This window comes from Erinaceus europaeus, chromosome 11, assembly GCF_950295315.1.
Source record: "Erinaceus europaeus chromosome 11, mEriEur2.1, whole genome shotgun sequence".
Classification (NCBI taxonomy): domain Eukaryota; kingdom Metazoa; phylum Chordata; class Mammalia; order Eulipotyphla; family Erinaceidae; genus Erinaceus; species Erinaceus europaeus.
Genome location: NC_080172.1, coordinates 52,733,856 through 52,754,071, shown reverse-complemented (window position 1 = coordinate 52,754,071; position 20,216 = coordinate 52,733,856). Strand labels below are relative to the sequence as shown.

At 42.4% G+C, this 20,216-nt stretch overlaps 1 protein-coding gene across 1 annotated transcript; it reads right to left on the bottom strand.

Moving 5' to 3' along the window:
• Positions 1-10,243: 10,243 nt before the first annotated feature.
• TCHHL1 (trichohyalin like 1) lies at positions 10,244-17,604 on the bottom strand. The gene is made up of 3 exons (XM_007530687.2): positions 17,560-17,604; positions 14,651-14,806; positions 10,244-13,576 (listed from the first exon to the last, which is right to left on the bottom strand). Exons 2-3 carry the CDS (start codon positions 14,786-14,788, stop codon positions 11,093-11,095), a joined length of 2,622 nt encoding a protein of 873 aa, XP_007530749.1. The 5' UTR covers positions 14,789-14,806; positions 17,560-17,604; the 3' UTR covers positions 10,244-11,092.
• Positions 17,605-20,216: the final 2,612 nt, after the last annotated feature.

Here is a 20,216-nt window from a genome sequence, read left to right as displayed (position 1 = left end):
ATTATCTCTATTTATTTATTTATTTATTAGGTAAAGACAGTCAGAAATTGAGAGGAAGGGGGGACAATGGCCTCATGCCTCAGAGTTCAACATTTTATTCATCTTACAACCTCCCTGGCCACTCTGCATCTCTTTTCTTTAGTCCATTTTAACTTTTGTTGTGCCTTGTTTAAATTCCACACCCAGCTTCTGAATTCTTGCCTGTGGCTCTGACAGTGACATAAACAAATAGCCAGTGTCCCACAACTAGTCGACAAGAGAAGGGATCTGGAAGGAGCTGAGAATAGGAAGTTGGAAAGCCTGGACACACACCCTGCCTCAGGTTCCCCTGGACTGTCAGACCAGTGCATCTGCTGCTTAGTGTCTAGGGTAGTAATCTCAACACTTCTGCCCAGGGAATCATGGTATCAGGAGGTTCGAGGAACAACATTCAGCAATCAGGTGAATTGGGTGGGGTAATACTCTGTGAAGGCTCATAGTGAAGGCTCAGCAAGATCAGGTGGAGGGGGGAGCTGGACTCACCTGGCCTTTGGGTCCCTCTTAGCCCCTGGTTCAGAGCCGTTGGGATGCATACACCTTTTGTGTGCCATAGAGCAAAAAGCTCATCAAACTCGTAGCAGGGAGAGAAATTCCCACTCAAGGAGTTAAACCCAGCTCAGTGTGGCATTTGATTTATTTTTTATTGACAGTGGGGTTGGATGCCTACACAATAAATTTACCACTCCCAGAAGCCATTTCTCCCCATCCGTTCATCCTTCCTTTTCTATCTTTCTTTGTTTCTTTCTATTATTATTATTATTTATTATTATTTTTGGATAGGAAAGAGAGAAATAGAGAGAGGAGGGGAAGACAGAGGAGGCGAGAAAGATAGACACCTGCAGATCTGCTTCATTGCTTGTGAAGTGACCCCCCCTGCAGGTGGTAAACTGGGGTCTCATACTGGTATCCTTATGCCGGTCCTTGCGCTTTATGTCATGTGTGCTTAACCTGCTATGATACAGCCCCCTCTTCCTTTTATTTTATACAGAAAGAAATTGAGGAGGGAAGGGAAGAGAGAGAAAGATATCTGTAGCACTGTTTCATGGTTCATGAAGCTTCTCCCCTATAAGTGGGGGCTTGAACCTGGGTCTTTAAGCATGGCGGTGTGTGTACTCGACCCTGGCTGTGTGGTCTTCATATTCTGGTTTGGAAGTGTCCTAGGCCCAAAGTCCCTCTCACTGTGCCCAAGTGAAGATCAAAGAGTTGCATGAATAAGATTTCCCTTTCCAGCAAGGGTGAAGAGACTTAGGGAAGTCAGCTTTCCTTCTCTGGGTCTCACTTGGTGTTTCTGCAACCTGTGAGTTGACAGCCTCTTCTGAAGCCCAAGAATACCCAAACAGGTGTTCTTGAACTACATCCAGAAGTAGCTAGGGAGCCCCCTGTGATTTATTTATTTATTTGCTTATTTATTTATTTATACCAGAACACTGCTCAGCTCTGGCTTATCTTGGTACTGGGGATTGAATCTGGGACCTCGGAGTCTCAGACACTAATGTCTTTTTGCATAACCATTATGCTGTTTCCCTAGACCACTTCCTAAATTTTATGCAGCATTTTTTCACAGATGCACCAACAGAAACACAGAGAGGTTGAGTGGCTTGCCCAAAGACACATTGAAAGTGAGTGGCAGGGTCAGGAGAGACTGTCATCTGAGCACAGCCTGGCTCTTGAGTTCTTACCCACCATCCCATCCCACCTTTATTCCTCATTTCCTTACATCTTAGATCCACTTCCCTTGGTGTTTGTAGGAAGAAGTATGAGTTTTCATTCACTAGGAAGAGAGATAGCAGGAAGAGTCCTACTTGAGTGGTACACACATATCCTCAAGTGCTTTGTGGGACACCTTTGCTGAACTAGTAACTGCTGAACAATTGGACCCACCTGGCTGAACAACCAGTCATGATGACATGCTACTTCCTCAGGTCTTCTATGACCCTTTACATTAAATCAGACCTCCCTATTGGCTTTTTCTCCCTCATGGCACTTAACACAGTTTGCTATTCTGCATTGTCTTTATGTTAATGTAAGAAAATAAAAGAACTGTGGAAGTCCAGGAGGTTGATCAGTGACTAGAGCATTGGACTGAAGAGCATGAAATCCCAAGTTGGAGTCCTAGCATCATGTGTGTTAGAGTGTTGCTCTGGTTCTCTCAGACTTTTCTTTCATAAATAAATAAATATATCTTTAAAAATTTACTGTTTTCCTCCAAGGTCAAGAAGTCTGTCTCTTTTTTTTATTACTATACTCTATACATAGTTTAATAGGCCATCAATTGCTGAATTAATAGATAGGGCAAGTCCCTTTCATGTGTTTGGTAGGTCTTATAGTATGTAGCAAACACGCACGCTTTTGGCACTCATCAATGGTGTTTGCTGGGCACTTGTACTTCTGTTATTATACTTAGTCAATTTTTTTAAATACAGAGAGGTGGGGGGAACAACTGCTCAGTTCTGGCTCAAGGTGGTCCAGATGATTAAACAATGGGCCTCTGGGGCCTCAGATACAAAAATTGGTGAGCTGACAGGCTGAGCTATTTTCCCAGCCCATATATTTATCAAACTTTTTTATTGAATTATAAAATCTAAATTCTACTTTTTAATTTTCCTTTTTAAAAAATCTTTTTTATTTGAGAGAGTGAGAGAGAGAGAGAAGAGAGCACTGCTTAGCTCTGGCATATGATGGTGCTGCAGATTGAACCTAGGACCTCTGGGGCCTTAGGCATACAAATCCAACATGATTCACTGTGCTGCCTTCCAAGATAGAACATTTGAATTCTAAGTATATAGTCTGACAGGTGATCACAAAGTGGATGCTCTATATGGCTACCCCCATCTAGGATCAGAACATCACCCAGTGTCCCAGAAGTCTTTCTCTTCCCTGCACTCCCCCATCTCACTCTTGTGGTGTCATTATCCTGGCTTCTAAGCCCATAGATTATTTCTCTCTCTCTCTGAGATTTATGTAAATACAATCATGACTTATGACTTATTTCTTTTTATTTATTGATTTATTTTTTTGCCTATAGGGTTATTTCTGGGGCTTGGTGCCAGCACTATGAATCCACTGATCCTGGCAGTCATTTTAAAAATTTTTATTGGGTAGGACAGAGAGAAATTGAGAGGGGAAGGGGAGATAGAGAGGAAGAGACAAAGACACCTACAGACATGCTTCACCGCTTGTGAAGCGACCCTCATGCAGGTGGGGAGCTGGGGTTGAGCTGGGATCCTTGCATGGGTCCTTCTGCTTTGTACTATGTGTACTTAACCTGGTGCACCCAGCTCTGTTTGTTTTTCTTTATTAAAAATATTTATATTTTAAAAGGGGGGAGAGAGAGAGAGAGACAGACAGACAGACAGACACACACACACACACACACACACAGGCCACATCACTCAGGCACATGTGATAGTGGAGATGGAACTCAGGACCTCATGGCAGGTCAGAGGCTCTGTCTCCTGTGCTTGCTCCCTGGCTGCTATGCCTGGCTTTATTTTGATTCCTAGAGTGCATATGACAATGGAGGCTATATGTGACAGTTTTCTCTTGGTTGTGTTGCCTTATACTAAACTTTTGTATGGGCATAGTATAAACTGTGGTTTCATTTTCAGTTGAGGACTACATGAGCTATCTTCTTTTGGGGGGGAATGTTATGAATAGTGGTGTTATTAATATTTTTGAACTTGTGATTTCTGTTGCATTGTGATACATAGGATGGGACTATTTGGGCATAGGGTTTGAGTATGCTTTAATAGACATTTACCTACAGTTCTCCCCATTGATTATTTTATCAACATGTGCTCCCATTACCTGTGTGACAGCTTTAGTTACTATCTCTCTTTGCAGACACCTGATGGTATCACTTCTTAATTTCAGACCTTTGGTATGTGTAAGTGGTTTAATTTGCATTTACTTAGTATTTAAGGAGGTTTAGTGTCTTTTCACTGGCTTTTTTTATACCATTTTTTCTTAAGGCTCTCTTCATGTCTCTGATAATGTTCTTTAATTAGGTTTCCTTCTACTCACTGAATGACAGGCATTCTTTGTAGGTCCTGGAGACTCACTCTGTATTTTCCTTTTTTTTCTTCTTCTTCATAAGAACCTTGTGAGTTATTACAAGGACTTTCATAAAGGCATATGTTGAGGTCAGAGATGTTAAACCACTTACTCAAGGGCATGTGGGATATTAGAATATAAGAATCTTTCCTCTTCTCCTGTGGCTTATAGCCTATTAAGTTGAGTAAATAGCACTTAGGGAACAATGAGTGAGTAATACTGGCTGGTAAGTATTAAGACTTTATTAGGGTGGTGCAGTTTATGAATGCTGTGATAATTAGAGGATCATTGGGAGCTTCCTGGCAGAAGATTCAGTCTAGGCCTTGAGTGACAGGTGTCACTGAAGAGATAGAGGGAAGGTGAACCACAAGACCAGAGGCATGGAGATGGATATAAAAACACAACTGACATCTTGCATCTGAACAGTTCTTGATGTTACTGTAGAGTTGTTTCATGTAAGACTGCATCCCTCACAGGGTGGTGCTCATGCCTTTTCACCAGGACCTGCCCAGTGCCCACCACAGTGCCTGGTACAATTGGGCACTTAGAAAGTATATTTAAATGAAATGGTTACATGAATTCAGCCCCAACTAGGTTTCTGTAACTCAGTAGGATGGGATTTATATGGTCAATGTGAGGGTTGCAAGACAATCAGATGAGCAACTTGTTACCCTGAGCAGGCTTTATAGAGCCTCGAGTGGTAAATCATAACTAGAGGGTAGATTACACAGGGGATGAGCGGCTTAGACTTTCTGTGATAGAGACAGAAATGGAAGGTGTCACTGAGAGACTCTGAACGCAGAGAGATGTGGAGATGAGGGAGGAATGGATGGAAACAAGGGAGCCAGCTAAGAAGCTGTTGTGATGATACTGATACCCACCGCTTTATTCAACAAATATAGACAAGTATAGACTCGTCTGATACTAAGTTCCCTACTAGTGTAAAATATAAAGAGGCATGCATTATTTTTTAAGTTCAAAATTTAAAAATTATATATTTTGATAGGACAGAGGTAAATTCAAAATGGAGAGAGAGAGGGAGAAAGGTCTTGAGTTCTGCTTCACCACTCATGAAGCTTCCCTCCTTAGGTAGGGATCGGGGCTTGAACTTGAGTCCTTGCACATACTCAGCAGGGCAAGCCACCACTCAGCCCCTGAGTGTACGTTCTGATTATTGTCATCAAGGAATTTGTAGTCTAAGAGAAGAGCTAACACAAGCATATAGAAAATTAAAACTCAGCTAAGAGGTCATATGGTGGTGCACCCAGCTGAGTGTATACATTACTATGTGTAAAGACCTGAGTTCAAGCCCCTAGTCCTACCTGTAGGGGGAAGCTTCATGAGTAAAGAAGCAGTGCTACAGGTGTCTTTCTCCTCCCTCTCTATCTCCCCCATCCCTCTCAACTTCTGTCTGTCTCTATATAAAAAAATAAAATAAGAAATCCAAGCAGGAACCAAGAACCAAGACACAATTAAAGACTCTGAAGTTCCCGGGAGGACCACATCCACCTTGTCCTCAGCAAAGATGGATGGAATAGTCCACTTCTGCCTACCTTTGCCTTCCCACTCCTGTGCCCCCAATAACACTACCAAACTTATTACCTGGAACTATCTTACTTATTGTTACTTTTAAAAAACATTTATCTATTTATTTCCTTTTGTTGCCCTTGTTTTCTTATTGTTGTTGTTATTGATGTTGTCATTGTTGGCTAGGACAGAGAGAAATGGAGAGAGTAGGGGAAGTCAGAGAAGGGGGGAGAAAGATAGACACCTGCAGACCTGCTTCACTGCCTGTGAAGTGACTCCCCTGCAGGTGGGGAGCCAGGGCTCGAACCAGGAACCTTACACGAGTCTTTGCACTTTGCACCACCTGCACTTAACCTGCTGCACTATTGCCTGACCCCGAAGATGGTACTTTTAATAAGGGAGTAAACATTACAGAGTCTTATTCATTTGTTTCATTGGTGATAAGATGATGGTTTACAGGGTTATAAAATTTCCCATCCACATAGAGGGGTAGGGGCCCACAGAGGGGTCCATTTTGTTGTTCCTGAGGGAGATGACCAGTGACCGTGGAGAGAGGGATCTGTTAGAGGTCTAGGCCCATCATGTCTCTGGGAATCCCAGGACTCCCTGTCTAGGGCTGCAGATGATGGGGTGGCCTGATAGTGACCAAGGAGTCACTATCACTGAAGTATGCCAGTCTCTTGCCCTTATCTAGCTTTTGCAATCCTTACGTTGTCTGACAAGGTCAGCTTTGTGTGCTATTTCTTTAAGGTGTATATGTTATGGAGATATGTGTACATAAGCCCTATCTCATGGACCCTGGTATATATGTAGGTTTTTTGAGGCTTTGTTAGGAAGTGTACCACCCGAAATTGAATTAAGGAGTCCTATGAGCTAGGAAAGTTCTTACCAGAGTAATGAAGCTGGAGGGTTGACATTCTGTGCCTAACATCTCTGTATGCAATCTGAAGTGAAGCATGTCAAGGTAGTACTGGTTGCACTGAATAGGTTGGGATCAGCAGATGCAGTATCAATTGGTGTGAATTGAGACAAGCATGCAGGAAAGTGAGCCCCTACCCAGAGGTTCCAGGACTGGGAGAAATAATGGTAGGGACTATTCCATTCTCTGAATGAGGCTGGACATCATACTCTACCACTTGAGGAAGATGGGTCCTGAAATATTAGTACAGCCTGGAATGTTCCTAGCTGTGACCAAAGAATGCAAGCTTAGACCTACAGAGATTACATAGGCTCCTGTGCAGAATCTGGGCCCCAGCTCAAATCAATGGGGTTTATAGTTAACAATATTTATACGCTTTCCCCATATTTGGGAGCTACTCTCTTCTCTGATCCAACTTCCTAGTCCTTTTTCGAACTATGACCCCATTTCCTCAGACAATGTTGCAGAAATTCATCCCCAAACACCAAACCAGAGTCGGGTGAGGTAAAAAAGAGAGGCTATAACACAAACCAGGGTCGGATGAGGTGAAAAAGAGAGGCTATTTACTTCACACCAGTGGGGCTAGAGAACTGGATAACTCCAGCAATTTCTCTGTGACCCTCATAGGGATGTCTTCCAACTTTATAGGATTTTACAAACATGGTGACATTTCAGTAACGAAGGAGCAAGACAAGATGAATTAGTTTTCACAGGGATGCAGTCAAGATTGATGTTTTACTGTGACACAATGCAACTTGGCTCTGGAGTGGAGGGGTATGGAACTTATCTTGGGCCTGAATTGCTCCCTGGTGCCAGCCAGCCTGAATTCCTCCCTAAAGGTTCTTATCTCTCAAGGATATCTCAGGCTGTTCTGCTTAGGAGTGTGGGTTATTAGCAGCAACCTCTGATTGCTGTAAGGCCAGGACACAAGAGAAATATGAACACAGGTTATGACAAAGGAATATTCATCTATTATCTATACCAACAGTGCCGTGGGTCCTCCTGCATGTTAGCTGTCAGACTCAGGCAAAAACTAGTTAAGTCATGGGCCCCTTGGACTATACTTAAAATAGACCTCTGGGCTTTTTCCAAAATGGAGACCCCCAAATCTTCGTCTGCAATATTCTTGCCTTTAGGTTCAACAACTTGTTCTGCTTTATATCTTAACTCTTTTTCAGCCACCAGGTTCCAGATGCTATCATGATGCCAACCTGACTTCCCTGGGCAGATGACACCAATGTGTCCCCACCAATGTGTCTCTAGAGCCCTACCTCACTAAGGAAAGAGAGACAGGTTGGGAGTATGGATCGAACTACCAACACCCTTTTTCAGCAGGGAAGCAATTACAGAAGCCAGACCTTCCACCTTCTGTATCCCACAATGATCTTGGCTCCATACTCCCAGATGGATAAAGAATAGGAAAGCTTTACAACCCCCACTAGGTCCTCTGAATCCTTCTTGGACCTGTATTCTCCCCACCCACCCACCCCAGAGTCTTTTACTTGGGTTGTATTGTTATATGGGAAACTGGGGAATGTTATGCATGTACAAACTATTGTACTTACTGTTGAATGTAAAACATTAATTCCCCAATAAAAAAAAATCAGAAAAAAAAAAGAATAGGAAAGCTTTCAAGGGGTCGGGGGATGTGATAGGGAGTTCTGGTGGTGGGAACTGTGTGGTATTGTATCCCTCTTATCCTATAGTCTTGTCAATATCTCCATTTTATAAATAAAAAAAATGCAAAAAAATTTTCCCATCACAACCACAGAGCACATACACACTTCTAAATTTAAAAACCAGAAATCTGTCATATCACAGATCTCTAGGAAAAAGACAAGTCTTGGTAGAAAGTCTTAATGATTCTGTGCTGAAGTTTCATAGACCATAAGGCTCTAGTTTATGTATCTGATTCACTCCTGGTCACAGGACCCTTTTCATCCAGAAAAACTACCCCATGCCAGAACCAGTTAGATGTGATTGAACTCCCTCTCCCCTAAAGGCCCACCACTCTATATAACTCTTGAATCCCACTTTTAGTTAGACGGTTCTCTGAGACACAAGTGTGTCATCTTCCAAGGCCCCTGGCAACCTGAAACAAACAAACAAACAAACAAACAAACACAAAGCAAACTTGTTCATCTTTGCACCAATCACTGCAGAGTGGCTCCACAGCACTCGGTGCTCCAATGTAGTAGTGGCCAGGTGGCTTGAACTCAGATCCATGTGCATGGTAAAGTGCACTGTCTACCAAGTGAACTATCTTCCAATCTCTGTAGATGAATATGCAAATTTCTGATTATTTCCTTGCAGTGCTATCTGTGGAGTGTTTTTGGATACTTTTCTGCCAATTATTAGATTGTTTTCCAGGATGATTATGCTCATTTGAATGCTTAGAACTGATCACAAAGATATTTTGTGTTCGCCACACTCAATCTCACTTTGTGTTGTTGCTGATGCTGCTTCCTCTTGGTCTTTATCTTCTTCTCCTTCTGTATTTAATCAAGTAATTTATTTAGGATAGAAACAGAGAAAAATTGATAGGGAAGGGGTATGAAAAGAGGGAGAGAGGCACCTGCAGGTGTCTTGTGAAGCTTTCCTCTGCAAGTGGGGACCAGGAGCTTGAACCTGGATCCTTATGCACTGTATTATGTGTGCACCAATGCCTGGCCCTCACTCTGTGCTATTAAAAACAAACACACAAATGATCTTTACTAATTGAATAAGTACAGTGGAGAATTTTAAGTTTGCATTAAAAAATTTATTTATAAAATGGAAATATTGACAAGTTTATATTTTCTTGATGTTAAATGAGTTGTCTGCCAAAAGGGTTGATTAATTTATACTCTAGTGTATGATATGATATGATATACATCATATATATGTGTGTGTGTGTGTGTTTGTGTGTATGTGTGTAAATTGTGCATGTCATTTGCTCATCTAAGGGAATGAAAAGGGATGTTCACTGATAATTGAAAGTATAATGAAAAGAGCTGAAAATACTAGAGGGGATTTGGAAGAGGTATAATTCAAAGTTAAAGCAAACACAGCCTTGAAAACAGAATATATTTTCTAGGGTATTTTGGCTTCAGGAAACATTCTGTAATTGCTGTGGTATTTATTTCTTGGGTCATTACTAGGCTCTGAAAGCACTGTCCTTGGGCTGGGGAGAGAGCACAATGGCTATGCAAAGAGACTTTTTTCATGCCTGAGGCTCCAAGGTTCCAGGTTCAATCCCCAGCACCACCATAAGCCAGAGCTGAACAGTGCTCTGGTTTCTGTTCCATCTCCCGGTATATCTCTCATTAAAAGAAATAAGTAATGTATATATATATATATATGTATATGTATTTAAATTTTTATTTATTTTTTGGATAGAGACAGCCAGAAATTGAGAGGAAGGGGGAGATAGGGAGATAGAGAGACACCTGAAGCTCTGCTTCACCACTTGTGAAGCTTTCCCCCTGCAGATGGGGACCGGGGGCTTGAACATGGGTTCTTGCACACTGTAACGTGTGTGCTCAACCAAATGTGCCACCACCCAGCCTCAGTAAAATATTTTTTAAATGAAAGAATATCCTTTAATTATCATCTTGAAAACTTCCCGCAAATCACTAAGACTGTTTTTTTTTTTTTTTTTCCTGATCGATGACTCTCCAAGGCTAGATGGGGAATTAAGGGGAAAATGAGTCAACAGAAGATAAATAGCCATTAGATTATTTATTTATCAATTTAAATGCAGTGACTTCATCAGACCACATAGGTAAACATCTTGTAGGCTTAGTGAATTAGTTACAGAATTTGTGAACTAGTTACAGAATTTCTTGTGGACTCAAACAGACTTAGAATTTGCATTCTCTCTCCTTCATAAGTATTCTGATTGCTTGCTTAAGCCAGTAATTCTAAAAGACCATATAAAGAGAGGAACTTAATAAAATTTGTTGAATAAAATAAATGAAATAATATGTGGCATGAATTTTTTTGTACCTGGACATGAACAAAGAATCAAGACTCAAACTGGGTGCTAGAAAAATCATAATTCTTTGAAGTTATAGTGATATGTAAAATTATCTTGAAAGACAAACTTGAAATATATGCTAGGAAATGTGAAAAAAATAATTGACTTCTATAAATCAATCAATGATTATAAATGAATATTGCAGAGTCTCACCCCTCCTACTGCCACATTAAAAAAACAACAAAACAGAATCATTTAAAGAGATTGGCATCTGTTAAAGACATGGAAGGAACTTTTAGTAATAAGTCAATTTTGACTAGTGGTCTACAAAGAAGTTCATTCTGGCACTTGAAAATGGAATCATAAGGTAGGATGTTTCCTTTGTGTGATATTTCTTTCGGTATTTAACTCTCACTGCTGAACACTTCGTTGTTTACTTTTTTTAGGACTGTAGGAAAGGACATTAAATGGTCATTAACTTGCATCTGAATACGTTCATATTGGTAACTGTTGAGGGTAGTTGAGAGGAAAAAAATCTGTGGTCTGTCAAGACATAGGAAACTGCTTGGAATATCTGCTCCTCTGGGAACAATAAATCATTGCTTTGTGGTGTGTTCCTTCCTCTGTAGTGCTGGTGTCTCTTTCTGTGGGCAGCTCTGCTCATATGCCAAGGCCTGAAGAGCATCTGATGTCTGCTCTGTATCAGCTGATTCTCCACCAGGCACAAGTTCTTTGGTGCTCTGCTGTGATACTTGATTATCATTGGTAAGGGATGAACCAGAGGGGCTGTTGCAGCTCTCTGGGAACGACTCCTTGCCTCTCTGATCTTTCTGTTGAAGCTCCTCTTGGGTCTTGTCTGCTTGTTGTCCTATCTTCTCTTGCAGGTATGTGTACAGTGGATTGGAATACACAGTCTCTCTCTCCACTCTCCAGTCTCTTTCTCCACCTTTCTGTATCTTCTCTTTTAGGTCTGATTGGGAGACTGAAGTATTGTGGTCTTTCTTGGCTGAAATTTGTGGGTCATTGTCTGCATCCACCAGCTCTAGGGGCTGCTCCTTCTCCTGCTTTGATGTTGCAGACTCTGTTTCTTGGAATAGCTTGGAGACTGATGAGTCTTCATGCAGACTTTTAACTAGAGCCTCCTGCATCTCTGGTGCACCACCTTCCTCTTTGGAACTTGGGTCCTGGAACTTTAGCTCTTTCCCACTGTCTTCCTTCTTTACTGGGAGCTGTGTTACAGAAAGCTGGTCAATAAAGTCTGCATCCAGGGCACCTGGGGCCTCTATCTCCTGGAAGTTGTTTTCAGCTTCACCTGTGGACTTGTGTGCTTCTGGGTGCTCTTGAGGCTCCACAGCAGGAGCTGGACCTTTGACCTTGGAGCCCTGCTCTCTTTGGGGAGGCTGCTCCTGATCCTTGGAGAGCTGTTCATGCCCTTCTGTGACTTCCAGCATCATTGCCTCCTGACTTGTATTGTTCTCATCTGATGATGCCTGTTTCTGAGCAGCATCCAGGCTTCCTTGTGCAGACTCTGCAAGTAGGCCTACTTGACCCTGGGACTCCCTTTGTACAGGTGGGTCATTTAATTCTGAACTGCTGGTAGCATCTGGAGCCCAGCTTTTGGGGATTCCAGAAAGCCCTTTCTCCTTCTGTGAGACTGTTGCCTCAGGATCCTGTACCGGTTCACCAGCCTTCTCCTTGACCAGTTTGTTCTGAATCTTGCCAATGTTCTGGCTTTCCCACCCAAGTGGTGTTGACTCCTGTATCCTTTCTATTGTTTCCGGTACACCTTCTTCTTTAGGATCGTTCTTACTGCTTGCCAGTGCTTCTGCTGTGCCTTCTTCCTTGGCATAAGTCGTCTTTTTGGTTTCATGATTATTCTGATTTCCAGCTTCTGAAGCTGACTCTCGTGTCTTAGGACCATCAGTGTCCCCATGTTTGGATAGCTCTTGGAGTCCTTCATGCATCTTTTCATCCTGTGTATGGTCTTCCAGGACTGAAGGCTGATGTGGTCTCACACTTTCCTTCTGCCCTGCTTCTTCATGGACCTCAGGCTCTCTCCCTTCTTTGTTTTTAACATCAACAGCAGATATTTCTGGAATGTTTTTGCTATCACCTTGGAAATTCAGGTCCTTTGTTTCATCTTTTTCTTGTGTTGGTAAGTCTTGGCTCTTAGCTTTTTCCTCACTATCCTCAAGCTCTGCTGAGCTCTTGATCTTTGTTGGAGCCCTGGCTGCATCCTCTACTGTTTCTTGAGTCTCAGCTAGGCTGCTCACATTCTCACTACTGGCTGTTTTCTGCATCTGAAACATTTTCTGGGAAGCTGTTTGTTCTGGCAGGTCAGCCTGCTCTGATGTGAGCTTGTCTTTTCTCTCTGGCTCTTGTGTTCTTGAATGTTCCTGCACTTCCACACTGGTGGCAATTTCTTGCTCTTCAGATGGTGTCAGTGTTACTCCTTTTGGTGGAAAACTTTGGGTTCCTAAGTTTCCTTCTTCTCCTTCCATCTGCTCTCTTAGCTCAGTGCCGCTCTTCTCCCTGGTGGGTTTTGCTCCCTCCTTGGGCATCTCCTTATCTTGTCCCACCTGCTTTGTGGCATGAATGGCCTGTTTTGATCCTGCTGCATCTGTCTCTCTGTCTCCTGTTGCAGGAGCATCTTGAGCTTCTTCCTTGCTCTGTTCATCACGTCTCAAATGTTCTTTTTGAGAGTCTTTGTGCCCTGACATTCTGAGAGTCTCAATGTCTCCCTGTGAACTCTCTCTGTTGATCCCATTTCCTCCTGTAACCTCAAGGTTGAACTGAGCTGGGGGAGGCACTCCTGAGGGAGACACCCCTTTCTCTTGAGTTGGTAGAGCCCCCTCTGTTGAGTGACTAGTGGTGCTGATTGCTTGAACATCCCCATCAACTGGCTTCTCCTCTGGGTTCTCTCCTGGTCTTGGTTCTGAAGTGAGTATTGACTGGATGTCAAGATAACAGAAGTTCAACAAGTTGAAAATTGCAAGCAGAAATTCTTCAAAACAGATAGTGCTATTGCTATTGAGTTCCAGAAGGTCCAGGTTTCTCTCCACAGCGTGAATGACGGATGGCTACACGAAAATAAATGGGGAGTCAACTGATTTATGTGGGGAGAGATGTTCTGAGTGTCTGCCTGGCTCCCAGGAATCCTTTTCTCTGCCCTTATTCCTCAAGCAATTTGGAGAAATTTCCCCTAGATACTAAGAATGTCCATGTTTTCATTAGAGAGCTGTGGATAAGTAGGAGCTTTCATTCCACCAGTGAGCATCCTTTAGCTACAGGCTTTGGCTCCATTTAGAAGGCTCCTTTGCTGGGCCAGGTAGTGGCACACCTTGTACAATGCACATATTCCAGTGCACAAGGACCCTGGTTCAAGCCTCTGGTCCTCACCTGTGGTGGAGGAGTTTCACAAGCAGTGAAGCAGTGAAATAGTGCTGCAGGTGTCTCTCTTTCTCTCTCCCTCCCTCCTCACTTTGTGTCTATCCAAAATAAATCTATAAAGTATTAAAGAAAAGAAGCCTCCTTTGGTGAAACAATAGTCATGGGAGGAAATCTCTGTTTTCTTTCTTTCTTTCTATCTTTTTTTTTCCTAGATGATTGACTAAGCAATTGCACAGAGTAGGGAATTAGACTGGAAAAAAAGGTCAAGTGTAAAAGGGGAGCAAGTTTCATTTATACTTATCTTGCTTAGATTATAGAGAAAAGTAATATAGAGAATTCCCATAGCTCCATGAGCTTCTTCTTCTTTTTTTTTTTTTTTTGCTGGAAAATTTCATATGCATGATTTCACTGCTTCTGGGATTTTTTTTTTTCATTCAGAAAGAAATATAGTGAGTGAGAGAGAAACAGAGACACCACAGCACCAGAGCTTCCCCCAATGCTAAGTGGTGCTGGGGCTCAAACCTACATTATGCACATGGCAAGGTATATATCCTACCCACTGAGTTATTGCTCCAGACATTTTTTAGATGATTTATCTTAGTTATTAAATATGAGTTAAACTGGGGAATTCATATGTAAGAGAGGGAAGCCTGAGCACTGCTCTGGTACATGTGGTGTCAGAGGTCAATCCAGAAGCATCAGGCCTGCAAATCCTGTGCTCTACAAACTGAGCTATCTCCTCAGATGCCTCATGAGCTTCTTACCTGTAGGATGTCCCCAAACTCGCCCTGGATGAGCTGTTTCAGCTCTCTGAAGGTCAGCGTGGCCTCATTGCTATCCTCCTGGGCATAGCTGTGGAATGTCTCAATCACACACAGGATGTCTCTCAGTAGCCGAGGCATTGTTTGGAGCTCAGGAGGCTGAGAGAGACAGCAAGCAGAGTGAGTTTCACAGATGGAGCCACAAGGATGACTCCAGGGTGGCCTTTCTCTCTGTCCCTCTCCAGCTCCACCTGCGTCACATGAAACATCAGTAGTACTGCTGTCTTTTTTTTTTTTTTTAATATTTCATTTCTTCTTCTTCTTATTTTAATTACTTGATAGAGATAGAGAGAAATCTAGAGGAAGGGGGAAATAAAGAAGGGAAGAGACAAAGAGACACCTGGAGCATTGTTTCACCTCTTGTGAAGATTTTGCCCTGTAGGTAGGGACTGGGATCTTGAACCTGGGTCCTTGGGTATGATAACATCTGTGCTCAATGGGGTGCACCACCACTTGGCCCCTGATGTCTGTCTGTTTGTTAATTAATTGATTACTTTTGCTGCAAGAAACTATGAGCTCCTATGTTGCGGCAGGAAGTTCGAATCCAGATTCTTGTGCATGGTAAAGTATGCACTCAATTGGCAAATCATGTCCTTACCCCCTTGGTTCTATTTACATATATACATATATATATCTGTGAAGAGAGAGTGTGTCAGAGAGAGTGAAAGAGTCCACAGCACCAAAGTTTCCTTCAATATGGTGGGGCTGGGCTTGTGCTGAAACCTGGGTTGTGTCTATGGAAAAGCAATGCACTATCCAAGAGTTATTTCACTAGCCCATCAGTTCTATTCTTTTTCTTTTCTTTTTAAAAATATTTTTATTGGGAGTCAGGTGGTAGTGCAGCAGGTTAAGTGCAAATGGCACGAAGCCCAAGGACTGGCGAAAGGAATACAGTTCGAGCCCCCGGCTCCCCACCTGCAGGGGAGTCGCTTCACAAGTGGTGAAGCAGGTCTGCAGGTGTCTGTCTTTCTCTCCCCCTTCTGTCTTCCCTTCCTCTTTCCATTTCTCTCTGTCCTATCTAACAATGACAACATCAATAACAACAATAATAACTATAACAACAATGAAAACAAGGGCAACAAAAAGGAAAAATAAATTTTTAAAAAAAAGAAACTCAAAGAGTTAAAAATATTTTTAGTTAGTTTATTTTAGTGAGAAAGAGTAGATAAAGAGGGAAAGATACTGAGAGAGAGACCAGAACACTGCTCAGTTCTGGCTTATGGTGGTGCTGGGGATTGAACCTGGGACTTCAGAGCCTTAGGCTTAAAAGGCTTCTGCATAATCATTATGCTATCTCCCCAGCCCTCAGCTCTATTCTTTATCTCAGAATATTGTATGTGAACTTAAGAGGTGATTTAATTCTCTGCCAGATAATTTGTCGTGATCAGATTTGGCACAGGTAACTATTAGAAGAGACACTTCACCCCACCCTGTGACACCATGTGCACAGAATCACTTCCATTGCCAAAAGAAGAGGCACAGAGGGTTCCAATACAAGTATAGAGACACACAAATGGTCTGTGGCCATACCAACCTGAACATGCCTGATCTCATCTGATCTCAGAAGCTAAGCAGGGTTGGGCCTGGATAGTACTTGGATGGAAGAGATGCACAAATGAAGACAGCAGCATGAGCCTAACCCTTCCAGTCTCACTGAAAACATTCTTCTGTGCCCCTCCCCCTATTTGGTTCAGCCTATTGTCTCAGTTTAGCAAGATGTAATTTTTGAAGTGAATAAAGCTTCAAGACCAGGAGAAAGCTCATTCAGTACAGTGCATCCTTTACCATGTGCAAGGACCTGAGTTCATGCCCCTGGCTGCCACAGGGGAGCAACATGTACAGGGAAAACCTTACGAGTGCTGAGCAGTGCTATAATGTCACTCCTTCCCTCTGGGACTCTCACCCACTAGCTAAGAAAAATAAATAGATGCGAGGTGGTGGCACATCTGCTTGAGTGCACATGCTACCAAGGGTCTAGGGCCTGGGTTCAAGCCCCTTGTTCCAACTGGCAGGGGATGGGGAGAACTTCACGAGTGATGAAGTAGAGTTGCAGGTATCTCTCCCTCTCTATTTACTCTTCCACTCTCAATTGCTCTGTGCCCTAGAAAATTAATAGAAATAAGTAAATAAAGAGATCAGAAGAAAGAAGGAAAGAAAGAAAGGAAGGAAGGAAGGAAGGAAGGAAGGAAGGGAGAAAGAAAGAAAGAAAGAAAGAAAGAAAGAAAGAAAGAAAAAGAAAAAGAAAAAGTAAAAAAGGCTAAGTATTACAGACATGTTTTGCTAAGAAGACCTGGTTCAGTGAACTCACTGGTCAAACTGAATCCAGTCATTCCCATTGTTACAATAACTTGACATTTTCATTTTCATGGGGGTGTGGGGTCACTGAGTGCCATATCTTGTTAAGCAATGTCTGTGTCTATGCCATCCAAACTGTTCATAATTGAAAAATACGTATCTTGTTTATTTTATTTTAATGAGAGATATACATGGAGAAAGAGACACAGAGAAAGACCAGAGCACTGCTCAGCTCTGGCTTATGATGGTGCCGGGGGACTATCCCTGAGACCTCACCCACTGTGCTGTCTCCCCACCTGCTCCCTCTTTCTCCTCCCTCCCTTTCCTCTTCTCTCTTCATATATATATCTCTCTTCGTATGTATACATAAAATACACAATATGTATATTATGCATTTGAATAACATCAGTAGTGTCCTGACAGACTGTATTTTCTCTGAAATCCTAGTCTCTCTTACACACACACACACACACACACACACACACACACTCACAGACACACACACTACAGCAGCCCCTATCCAAAGGATTCTCAAGCAGACTGTCAATAAGACTTACCTGATTCACAGATGGGAGCAGGTGAACCGTGGGGCAGTGGGCTGTGAGCTGTGGCCAGCGCTGACACCTTTTATGGAGTCCCTAATTATACAGTAGGGAGGGAGACACCCTCTGGGGCTAATGCTCTGATTCATCATCCAGTCTCCCCTTCTTCTCTGCTGTCAGGTTGTCTTAATTTGAGTTCCTTCTTTGGGTCACTTTAGTCTTCCCCCTTCCTTGTGGAAGTCTTAGCTTCAACAAAGAAGATGGAAGGATATTTTTTTTCATTTATTGACCTCTGACCTTTTTAAAGTTCTTTAGAGAAATGAGGAGACAGCATAATGGTTCTGCAAAAGACATATGTGCCAGAGGCTCTGAGGTTCTAGGGTCAATACCCAGCACTATGAAAAGCATGAGCTGAGGAGTGCTCTGGTAAAAATAAAATAAGAAGAAAGAAAAAGAAAATAATTAAGAGGTGTTTTCTTTTTTTTTTGAATGGTGGAGTCAGTGTTTTGGTGGTGGAGTCAGTGTTTTGAATACATCCTTGATTTCACCACTTCAAAACACTTCTTTGGGGCTGGGTGATAGCACACCTAGTTGAGCACACATGTTACCCAGGTTCAATCCCCTAGTTCCCACCTGCAGGGGAGGAAGGCTTTGTAAATGGTGAAGCAAGACTGCAGGTCTCTCTCTGTCTCTCTGTCTCTGTCTCTCTCTCTTTACCAGAGCATTGATCAGCTCTGGTTTATGTTGGAGCAAGGGGATTGAACCTGGGACTTTGGAGCCTCAGGCATGAGAGTCTCTTTGCATAATCATCATGCTATCTACCCCCACTCTCTCTCCCCCCTCTCTCTTTTTTATTATCTTTACTTATTTATTGGCTAGAGACAGTCAGAAATTGAGAGGAGGAATAGAGAGGGTGAGAGACAGAGAGAGACACCTGCAGCACTGTTTCACCACTTGCGAAGCTTTCCCCCTGCAGGTGAGGACTGGGGGCTCAAACCTGAGTCCTTGCGCATTGTAACACATGCACTCAACCAGGCGCACCACCACCCATCCCCCTCTTTCCCTCTCTATCCCCCTTTCCCTTTCAATTTCTGGCTGTCTCTATCCAATAAATAAATAAATAAATATAATACAAAAAAACCCCACCAACAACCACTTCTACTATTTAGATAGAGACAGCAGACATAAGGGAAGACACCGCAGCACTGAAGTATCTTTCATTGCCATGGAACTTTTATATGGTGTCTGGGACTCTAACCTGATGTATGAGCATGGCACTGCAGGCACCTGTCCCGTGAACTATCTTTCTAACGTTCCTCTTTCCTTCTTTCCTTCTTTCCTTCCTTCCTTCCTTCCTTCCTTCCTTCCTTCCTTCCTCCCTCCCTCCCTCCCTCCTTCCCTTCCTTCCTTCCTTCCTTCCTTCCTTCCTTCCATCCTTCCTTCCATCCTTCCTTCCTTTTTTTTCTTTTTCTTTCTTTCTTTTTTTTTTTACATAGGACATAATTACATTTGTTTGACAAATCATAAAGCTGGCAGAGACCTCAGCAGTCATTTGATTCTTCTCTCTGCCTGCTGGATGGACTGTACTTGACCCAGCTTGATAGATGGGTGCCAATCATGTGTTTAAAAGTAAAGGCTCCATTAAGCCATGTGACAAAAGCATAGGTAGTGCTTGATTCAAGTGTTCCAGACCTATCCTTGCCCAGAGGCAGAGCAAGGAAAAAAAACCTCCTGCTAGGTATGTGGAATATTGCTTACCTAAGATATGCTACTTTAAAATGTGATTGGTATCTGTGCCAAGTGCTTTTTGTAATCCTAGGAGTTTAGAAATGGGCATCATTATTCCTGAGTCCCTCTCTCTCTCTCTCTCTCTCTATATATATATATATATATATATATATATTATATTTATTTATTTATTGGATACAAACAGCCAGAAATCAAGAAGGAAGGTCCACATAGAGAGGGAGAAAAACAGAGAGACACCTGCAGCCCTGCTTCACTGCTCATGAAGTTTTGCCCTTGCAGGTGGGGACTAGGGGCTCGAACCTGGGTCTTTGTGCACTGTAACTGAACCTTTCTATGAAGGGGAAAGGGAACTCAGAGGACAGTCAGGCTGGGAGTAGGTAAGGGAAACCTGAGATACTAGACTGGCGGGGGCTTTTATTTCCTCTTGATTTTGGATCCCTTTTAGTAGAGACAATTTGATTAGCAGGAGAATGAGATTCTGATTTTAAAAAGTTATTTAAAAATAGAGCAAAGTATGGACAGGGCGGGGTAGCTTAGTGGTTATGTAAAAAGACTTTCATGCCTAAGGCACCAAAGTCTCAGGTTCAATACCCAGAACCACCATAAGCTAGAGTTGAGCAGTGTTCTGGTCTCTCTCTCTCTTCCTCTCTCTCATTAAAATTAAACAGGTAAAAAAAAAATAAAACAAGTAATTATGTTTTAAATAATAATAATAAGAGAATAAAGCATATTTAAAAACATTCTTGTCTGTCTGCACAAAGATATAAGAAATAGATCCAAGGAAAAATATCTAAAAGATAATGATCAAGGTCACTGAAAGGAGAAAAGAGGAAAGGAGGTGATTACATGAGAAAACTAAGACTAAAGGAAACATTGCTATTGAGTAAAACCTATTACAATGTTCCTGACAAGGTAAGTACAAG

Coding starts and splice junctions, on each gene's coding strand:
- TCHHL1 (XM_007530687.2), bottom strand. CDS start 14,788: ATGCCTCGGCTACTGAGAGACATCCTGTGTGTGATTGAGACATTCCAC. Junction 13,577..14,650: donor AGTTTGGGGACATCCTACAG/GTAAGAAGCTCA, acceptor ATTTTCGTGTAG/CCATCCGTCATTCACGCTGT.